At 45.7% G+C, this 9,846-nt stretch overlaps 2 protein-coding genes across 2 annotated transcripts; both read right to left on the bottom strand.

Moving 5' to 3' along the window:
- Positions 1–2,565: 2,565 nt before the first annotated feature.
- On the bottom strand, positions 2,566–5,485 carry LOC124701563. The gene is made up of 2 exons (XM_047233651.1): positions 3,999–5,485; positions 2,566–2,960 (listed from the first exon to the last, which is right to left on the bottom strand). The coding sequence occupies exons 1-2, from the start codon at positions 5,284–5,286 to the stop codon at positions 2,944–2,946; spliced, it is 1,305 nt and encodes a 434-aa protein (XP_047089607.1). The 5' UTR covers positions 5,287–5,485; the 3' UTR covers positions 2,566–2,943.
- Positions 5,486–8,042: 2,557 nt separating this feature from the next.
- On the bottom strand, positions 8,043–9,620 carry LOC124694801. Its single transcript, XM_047227744.1, has 2 exons — positions 8,321–9,620; positions 8,043–8,155 (listed from the first exon to the last, which is right to left on the bottom strand). The coding sequence occupies exons 1-2, from the start codon at positions 9,618–9,620 to the stop codon at positions 8,130–8,132; spliced, it is 1,326 nt and encodes a 441-aa protein (XP_047083700.1). The 3' UTR covers positions 8,043–8,129.
- Positions 9,621–9,846: the final 226 nt, after the last annotated feature.

Raw genomic sequence — 9,846 nt, 5'->3', positions numbered from 1 at the left:
TTTTAGGGCAAAATACGTCAGTTCGCGAAAGAATCAGGGCTAACAGGCGATCGACAGCTGAAAGAGGGGGTGGCGCGGCCTGACTTCCTGGTCGCGCCACCTGGCCTCTTTTCGCCCTGAAGCCTTTCCAGGTGAGCTTCCAGGGCCCATGCTGCTCTCTCCCGATTAAAAAGTGACGCTCCAAAAATCTCAGATCAATTTGACTTTGTATGGGTCTCTGAAAGTGAAAAATACACAAAACAGGGTTTTCCTGTTCTGCAGCGTTATAACCCAAATAAAGGAAATCATTGTTAAATCCCCATAAATCAATGTATAACATGATATTAACATCATATATGTTGCAAATATGTGGAAATTCAATATGATAAAGGACAAAGTTCATGTATGCATTTTACATGCATCAACATCCCCAAACTTAACATATGCTCGTCCTGAGCAAGAAGGTGATAAAACTAACATGAACTTTGGAGTTTATAATATATAGCTTCTAAATAATCATGCAAAGTATCACAAGGTTCAATCAATAAAGAATGACAATAGGTAATATGAACTCATCAAGTGATAACTCTTACGTTCTACATAGCATGCATCATAGTAAATAGCATTGTAAGAAAACATGCTTGGAAGAATCCTATGGAATTGTTGGAAGACTTTTTTTTCTCTCTTTTCAGAAATATTTCTTTTAACTCTTGAACACAAGTAAGCAGGGAATGTATGTGCTAAACCTCCAACAAAATAAAAAGTAAAGAGCATAAAACATTGTTTTGAGCTATGGAATTTATGTCAACAATAATAATAAGGATAGGGTACTAAGTATCTCATGTATGAAGATATCTATGTGTCATGAGTTTGACCTCTTATGAGCAAGTGTTGCCTCACTTAGTTGAATGCTAAGGACTACACCTCTTGTTATTCAACTCCGGGTTACCAAGATTTTTCGACATACATGTTTTAACCAAGTATCGAGTGGGGTACCTTCATGCCACCTGTACCAAGGACCAAAGGGGATGTGCATCTCAACCAAAGACGAGGCCAACAAGCATGCTTAAACAGGCTGAAGTCTGCTCTCCGAAAATGTATTTTTTTACTACTAGTAATCTTCCAAAGGATGCCCATTAGCAGCCCAGTATTCCATACTTCAGCCCAACTCGCACACAACATCGTATCGAAGTATCGAACAGGTCTTCCATCTGCACTTCTGCACCACGCATCGTATCGAAGTATCGAACATGAGAGGCGGAGACGGAGGCGACGCGGCGGGCCGGTGGCCACGACCAGCGAGGCGGCGAGCCGGCTACAGAGAAGGGGCTGGGGTCCGGCGGAGCGCGCGCACTCCTGCACCCAGAAGGCCAGAAGGCCAGAAGGCAACGCGCGGACGGCAGACGCACCCAGCCAGCAGCCGCCAAAGGCCAAACAACCTCTCAAAGTTTAATGTTGAGAAACTTATTCGGCTTGCAAAAATTTAAGCTGAGGACTTCAGAGAAGCAGACAGGTTGTTGCTAAGAATTGACCTCCCAAAATTTCTTATGAACATTAGGAGAAATGAAGAATTTAATGGATGTCAAAATCTATCCACACTTGCTCAGTTGATGGTTCAAACAACAAAACACACATATTTCCCATTGGTGTATCGTCTCATTGAGTTGGCTCTCATTCTTCGTGTGGCAACTGCATCAGTTGAACGCATATTTTCAGCAATGAAGATTATTAAAACAGATTTGCGCAATAAGATGTTCGATGAATGGCTAAATGATTTAATGGTGTGCTACTATGAGAAAGAGATATTCAGAAGCATTCATGATGATCACATCATTATACAGTTTCAGAAATTGAGGAATCGTAGAGGACATCTTCCGCGTGAGTATGATGTGATTTCTTAGAGGTACATATCTGTTTACTAGTTTTATTGCTTCTAAAGTACTGGATGTATTAGTGTGTGATTTGTATTCTTTTAACCTGAAAATTTATGTATTTTGTCTTAAATAATTTTATGTCTTATATAATGGCTTATTTTCTACGGAAGTAGTCGTTTAGTTAGTCGTCGTCAACTTTCAGCCTCCCCTGCCAATAATTCCTGGACTCGCCGTTGATCTCAACTACAGGCCATTCATACCGGGACAACATAAACAACAGACGTTGAGCATCCTCTCTAACTCTCTCTCATTTTTTCTCATACTCTTTTTTGTTCCTTTTTCCCACACTTTTTTCACAACTTTTTTTTCACAACTCTTTTTTAACACAACTCTTTTTTCACTCTTCCTATTGAGGATACTCGTTGCTAAAACTTCGGATACTCGTTGCTAAAACTTCCACCGTGACATGTCTTCGGTTAACGGCCCATTGCTCTTCTCTAACAATGCATTCTTACTTACTTAAATAACCTCTAGTTATTTCACAAAAGATAGCCAACAAAATAAATGATGATCAATGAAAGGTGCAATAGTGTGCCCTAAAAAAGGTCCATTCCTTTTTCCACATTTTTCGTCAGATTATACACGAGAAGCATGTATAGAGGATGTTGTATTTCTGTTTAAACTGGACTTACAATAATTGATCTTCCACATACTCTTCCCACTATATTTTAGAACAATGCTACTGTAAGTTTTTTCGTTTCCAACCTCCAAGGAAAGCAAACCAAACAGACCTGGTCTACACTACACAGATTGAGCCAACCAGTTGACCAAAACAGCATACTTCTTAGGAGCTAGCTAATTATATTGAAACGATAGGCACTCATCGGTAGCAGCAGAACACATAATGGCCTAATGAACAAAATGGGAACATCAATATTGCAGAGGAGAGAGGACATGGAACAGAAGCTTGAGCAGCCATAAAAACCATCCATGCTTGCGTTTAAGGAAGGCTTGGGTTGTATTTTGAGATGACGATGATGGCCGCTGGAGCAGCACACATGTTTTGGTCACCAGCTCCTTCTCAGGGCCCTCAAGTACCTTCTGTTGCTGCATTAGGAACAGTGTGAGATAAATGACCATCAAAGGGTCCAAAACCACTATGTCACAACACCAGAAAAACAGAAGATACGGAAAATATAAGCATTCTAAATCGATCAAATCCCCCAAATAGCCACAGCCGCGCCAATTGGTCAGGAAATCTTCCATTAGTGTCAGATGGCAGGCCCAATTGAGAATTTAGACAGCAAAATACGGCACAGCCAGAAGTTTCTACGCCCCCATAGAGTTGGGAGTGACGTCTCCTTGCCACATGCATTTCTCCAATTGCTGAGCCGGCTAAATTGTATCTTGTGCAGTCTTTTTTTTGTCTGTTTGGTTGCAGTCCTATGCTCTATAGCCTTCCGGTGATCATTCCTATTATTCAGTGCCTTTGTTGGTCAATTGACCATGACCACACCAATGGATTAATGCTGATTCCGACACACTTCATATGAGTCCTCCCCAGACAGTAATTGGTAATCGCTATTGAGATTTAATGCTAAGCTCAGCTACCACGCTCAAGGAAAATACAATAATCAGAAACAAATGGTGCCTGAAAGGTGATCTTTAGATCAGCAAACTATGGGTTCATATGTGTGTATAAATTGCTTTGCATCTGTCAAGGCAGCTCAAGATGTAATCGAATTTATATTTGTTCATTAGGACATGAGAAGCATGTAAACCCTACTCAATTTGCATCATTGGTCGACGCCTTGACGGACAACGAGATACACCACTACAGCATGCTTCCAACATAGGGATAATAATGACACTAGCTTAACAAATGAACATAAAAAAGTACTTCCTCTCGAAGAAGAGGGTTTGATAGGCTTGGCGAGCCAACGTAAAAACCAGCCATTCCTATGGATATGGAACCCAATAGAAATTCGTTGGGGTGTAACCCTCTAAGCGACGCGCCATATCGGACTTTTATTTCTGTTGGGTTTCATATCTAGCCCACCCCAACTTGCTTGGGAAAAAGACTTTGATGTTGTTGTTGCCTCCCCAAGAAGAAACTGTATGATTAACAAGAAGTATTACAATTACCTAGAGCTGTCTTCAGATAACTGGACAATTCAGAAGGGTGCGCTGAGCTGAAATATCCTTCCAGAGAAAATGGTGCCAAATCGACCAATACCTTCTCTTTCAGGTCAACAGTGATCAACCATGACTTTGGGCTGCAAGATTTTAGTTTACACAACATGTATACAATATCATCACAATGACAGGTCAAGCTCAGGACAGGGTAAGATGCTAGCAGGTCCTTCAGTGTCAACTCCTTGGTAACATTGTCCCTCACATGAGGCAACATCTTAGACAATCTTGGGTAGTCAACCGAGATTTCCTCATCATAAGCCACGCACCCCTTGCGCCAATGGTCCCAAGAAGTCGTTGTGTACCATGTCATGGCCCTCCAACCAATTTCTTTGGGCTTGGTCAAGCAGTCTGACTCGCAGAGTGTATCCATGTCATCATACGATGTTTCGTCAACATCTGGTCTTTCATGTTTTTCTACCTCGATAAACTTGATCAACCCATTGCTGTAGGCAACATTCCGGAGTGGCCACGGGGCAGGTTTCACGCCGTCCTTGTTGCCAGGCATCAGCATAGGCAATGTGATGAACCTCAGAACAGGAATTTCATCGAGCACGTTGCAGAAGGCTATCCCCCTCCAGAGATCAACCCATCCAAGCGTGCCACCCCCAAGCTGAATCACCTTGGATGCTATGATAATCGACACCCCCGTTCGGACATCCGACGATATCTCCGTCTGCGTCAGCTTAGTGCTCCAAGCCCAGGTCCTGGACGAGAAGACATGGAGATCATAGACCCAAGGGGTCAGTGAATAGCAGAGGGCGGCCAGGACGAAATGGTCGCCGTCGTCTCGAGGTAGGAGGCCGAAATCCGAGGCAGTGAGGACGAGCGGATAGGGACCTGGGATCAGCCGGAGCGACGGCCGCCCGGGGCCGGCCTTGTAGACGAAGTACTCACGTCCTTGGGGAGCGTGTAGGAAGAGGACCGAGAGGAGGAGGAAGTCCTTCTCCGAGCAGACGACGCTGGGCCTGCTGGCGTAGTCGGTGTCGTTGAGGTCGGGGCAGTGGACGCACACGTAGGAGACGCCCAGCGGGTCGGTGAGGCAGACGGTGACCCGGAGCGTGAGGCCGGTGCTCGTGGACGCCTCCGCGGTGGTGGCGTTCGTCTGGTCAGCGACGTACGCCAGCGGCTCGATGAGCACCCAGGGGGCGGGAGCGGTGTCGGGGCTCGGGAGCGGCGGGGGCCGGCAGGAGGGCGAGAAGATCTTGCGGAAGGCTTCTGTGCAGTCCTCATCCAACATCGTGCTCGGCGGCGGCGACGGCGAGGCCGCGCTGGGAGCTTGCGGCTCGCGAATTGAAAGCAGGGATTGGTAGTTTGGGTTGGCTCTCCACCTGCCGGGCTCGTACTATGGATGAATTGAAGTTTTGGCACGGTGGATTTTTAAGATCGCTGCCGGATTTCTGTAACGACGGCGAGGCTCGCGGTTGCCGGCGCATGCGCTAGCTCAGATCGGATTTGGAGTTTTTTTTTCACTGGAGTGGAACTGCGGCCGCGATATGTCGGACTGTCGGAGTGCTGACTGAGAGAGACGGCTTGGGCTGGATTTAAATTGGGCTTGCATCTTCTTTCTTCCTTCACCTCATTTCCACGTACGAGAACATCCTCAGCCCATTTGCTTCTTTGTTTTATTTTCTTGCCGAATTATTGACCAGCCTGCCATTGCCAGGCACATAAAATGCAGTAGCACACCCGATTCAGTACAACAAGGCTCTTGAAAACAACAAAACATTTATAAAAATGGAGAGAACCCGATTTAGTACATCTTGAGCAAAGGTGGAGGTTGTCATGGGAATATTGTCAAGGAGATTGTAGCCACGGCAATGGAGCTGATATCATGTTCTTTTATTCATGAAGGAAGGCAGTCAAACAAGGAGGCACATAGCCTAGCAAAGCATGCTTTAGGTCTAGATGCAGGCTCACATTTGTGGTTGATTCAACAACCTACTTTTGTATCAACCTCTATAAACGTTGTTAATAAATAAAGTTAAGCATGGCTTGCCCTAAAAAAGATTTAGTACAACAAGGCTCTTGAAAACAACAAAACATTTATAAAAATGGAGATAAATAGCTCCCAAGAAAACATTCAAAAGAATGGAGAGAAATAGTTCCATCGTAAACAACTTTGCACCCGAAATGTACCAGAGCAGAGCTATAAGCCCTAAAAGTGTAATTTCGTTTGGTTTACAGCATCAACTCTACAAAACTGGATTAAACACTCACTTAAGGCGGTTCTCAAGCTCACATGACATATATTCAGGTTGTTTTGTCTTTTATTGACCCTCTTTTGGCAAAAAAAATTGATACTGGACACAATCTTGATGGGAAGGCGTCAGGGCTCTCGCTCTCTAAAAGTGTAATTTCAGGTAATAAAAGTTCAATCTTGATACTGGACAACTTTTCAGCCGAAATGTACCAGAGCAGAACTATAAGCCCTAAAAGTGTAATTTCGTTTGGTTTACAGCCTCAACTCTACAAAACTGGATTAAACACTCATTTAGGCGGTTCTCAAGCTCACATGACATATATTCAGGTTGTTTTGTCTTTTATTGACCCTCTTTTGGCAAAACATTGATACTGGACACAATCTTGATGGGAAGGTGTCAGGGCTCTCGCTCTCTAGTATGTGAAGCGTTCTACCCCGAGGAGGACATGCTCAGCAATGGCGCTGGCCAACGTTGATACCCGTTTACCTCTCTCCTCACCAACTATGTGCAATGTCATGAGCCCAGCTGCTTGATCCTAGCACTCCTTTCACATCCAGCAGCCATAAACTGGTGAGCACAGGCCCCCCTCAACGGACTTGAGGGAGAAGGCAATGGTGGCGGGGTCGCTAAATCAAAGATCAAAGTTCTAATTATCATCTACTTGGCTTAAAAGCACCTAAATCTACACCACGTCGATTCAAAACCCAACTAAGGGGTGATTTCTATGGTATTGTATATCCGGAAGGTGTAAATCAGACCAAAGTTCATTAGAGGGTGTCATCAATTCACCAAGATACATATGGGGTGAAATCTATACTTCATTCTTTGAATTCTTGACCAATCTGGCTGGTCCTGGACTATAAAATACAGTACAACTGATTTGGTACAGCAATCCTCTCAAATACAAAACAAAATCATAAAAATGGGGCTATTCTGAAAATGGAGAATAAATTATAAACACGGAAACTGCAGAGCGCCCTTTTTTTTTGCTCGCATGAACACTGGAGCTGGCAGAAGACCGCGATGCTGATGAACATATATGCACGATCCCGACTAGTTTAGGCCACTGGAATATCAAACTCCAGATGATGTTCACCACAGAACATCTAGTGAAAAGGGTATAAGCATCTTCAGTGGCACAGAAGCACACTGAGCAATCATCATTGTGCTGGAGACCTCATTTAGCGAGGCAATCTTTAGTCCAAATTCTACCACGTGTGGCTTGCTAGCGTGAAAATTTTATTACAGTGCAGCGGCGCCCACGTATAACAGATTGCCCTGTCCAAAATGTGAATCGGTGTTGTGGTGAAATGAGCTTTGTTTGCTGCTCTGACTGGGGATTGAACTGAAAACCACCTGGAGAGCTTCCCAAAGATTCAGTAACTGATTGAAAGCTTTGGATGTTAAATGGTTTGGCGCGTTAAACACCAGCAAGATAACCTTACTCGATAGCTAGCAATACTATGTTGCTACACTTAGATAGGTACAGCCTTTCAGGTCACAACTGCTGGCTGACCTTGCAGTGAACATTCTGATAATTCAATCTCTTTTTTGGTCAGTTAGCATCCTAAATATGTCAAAGGTATGAACCAGACCAACCAAACCTGCGGGTAAAGTTGGATTCCAACACAGTCTTTATATGAGTTTCACCCAGCTAGTATGATGGCTATGCGGATTTAGTGCTAAACTCAGCAACCACACGCAGAAAAAAAAGTAATCAAAATAAATATTGTGCTTAAGGAGGTCTTTAGACCAACAAACCAAGGATGCATAAGTGTGTTTATTAATTGATTTGCATAGGTAGCTCAAATGCAAGAAAAATTATATTTGTTCATCAGTACATGATAAGCCTGTAACCCTACTGACTTTGCATTATTCGTCAACGCCTTGACAGACAACCAAGACCTGTGGACAAGAAGATGAACCACTAAACCATATTTCCAGTCTCCAATACTCAAATGTACTCATAATAATGAACCTTGCTTAACAAAAGAAGAAGAGCAACGACAAAGTAATCTGTCGTTAAGAAAAGAAATCCTATGATTTACAAACAAGCATTGGTATAAGTACCTGGAGCTCTGTTCAGGTAACTGGACAATTCAGAAGGTTGGGCCGGGGCGAAGTATCCTTTGAGAGAAAATGGTGCCAATTCGACCAATATCTTCTTTTTCAGGTCAACACTGATCAGCCATGACTCTTTGTCTTCAGATTTTGTTACACACAACATGTAAACAATATCATCACAATCACAGGTCAAGGTCAGGACAGGGAAAGATGCTAGCAGGTTCTTGAGTGTCAGCTCTCTGGCATTATTGTCTGTAGGCTCAGGGAACAACATAGAATATCTTTCGGAGTCAACCGAGATTTCCTTGTCATAAACCATGCTCCCTTTGCGCCAATGGTCCCAGGAAATCATTCTATACCATGTCATGGCCCTCCAGCCAATTACTTTGGGCTTGGGCAAGCAGTCTGAGTCGTAGAGCGTATCCATGTCATCCAACGTCCTTTCATCAGGATCATGTCTCTCATGTTTCTCTATCTCGACAAATTTGATCATACCATTGCTGTAGGAGACATTGCGCACCTGCCAACATGACTTGGAGCCCTCCATGTGGCCAGGCATCAGCTGGGGCACTGGGATGAAGCGCAGCACGGGCATTTCGTCGAGCACGTTGCAGACCGCAATCCCCTTCATAAGATCAACGAATCCCACCGTGCCACCTCCGAGCTGAATCACCTTGGAAGGTGTAATGATGGACACCCCACTCCTGACTTCAGACGATACCTCCACTTGCGGGACCTTACGGGTCCATGTCCAGGTCCTGGACGAGAATATATGGAGATCATAAACCCAACGATCGTCGAACTGGAATGTGTAGTCCAGGGCGGCCAGGACAAAATGCGCGCCGTCGTCGCGGGGCATGAGGGCGATGCCGGACCCCCTGAAGCCGCGCGGATAGGGACCTGGGAGCAGGCGGAGGGCCGGCCGCCCCGGGCCGGCCTTGTATATGAAGTACTCATTGAGGCCCTGCTTGGCGTGGGGACCGAACATGAAGACGACGGAGAGGATGAGGAAGTCCTTGTCGGAGCAGACGACGGTGGGCCTGTCGCAGAAGTCGGAGTCCTTGAGGCCGGGGCAGTGGAAGCAGATGTAGGAGACGCCCAGCGGGTCGGTGACGCAGACGGTGACCCGGACGGTGTGGCCCGTGCTCGAGGAGGCCTCCGCCGTGGTGGCGTTGGTGTGGTCGGCGATGTACGCCACCGGCTCGAGGAGGACCCAGGCGGGCGCGGCGGCGGGGCTCGGGAGCGGCGGGGGCCGGACTGAGGGGGAGAAGATCTTGTGGATGGCTTCTGTATCAAAATCGAACATCGTGCTCGGCGGCGGCGGCGGCGGGACAGATCGGGGTTTGGGGATCGCGAATTTAGGAAGTCGTCTGGGGTTTTCTCCGTCTGTCGCTGGCGGTGAGGGTGGATCTCTAATCTAGGTTTGGTCAAGCTTCTGTTGAGTGGAAAGCGTCACCAGATTTCTGTAACGGCGGCGAGGTTCGCGGTGGCCGGCGCATGCGCGACGCGAGCACCAATTGGGGAAGGGAAGT

The sequence above is a fragment of the Lolium rigidum genome, chromosome 3 (genome assembly GCF_022539505.1).
Source record: "Lolium rigidum isolate FL_2022 chromosome 3, APGP_CSIRO_Lrig_0.1, whole genome shotgun sequence".
Taxonomy (NCBI): domain Eukaryota; kingdom Viridiplantae; phylum Streptophyta; class Magnoliopsida; order Poales; family Poaceae; genus Lolium; species Lolium rigidum.
This window is presented reverse-complemented; position numbering and strand designations above follow the sequence as displayed.

Bases quoted from the DNA above. Each gene is read 5' to 3' on its own strand.
- LOC124701563 (XM_047233651.1), bottom strand. From the start codon at position 5,286: ATGTTGGATGAGGACTGCACAGAAGCCTTCCGCAAGATCTTCTCGCCC.
- LOC124694801 (XM_047227744.1), bottom strand. From the start codon at position 9,620: ATGTTCGATTTTGATACAGAAGCCATCCACAAGATCTTCTCCCCCTCA. The intron at 8,156-8,320 runs GTACTTATACCA...TCTTGTCCACAG, and splicing joins TTACCTGAACAGAGCTCCAG to GTCTTGGTTGTCTGTCAAGG.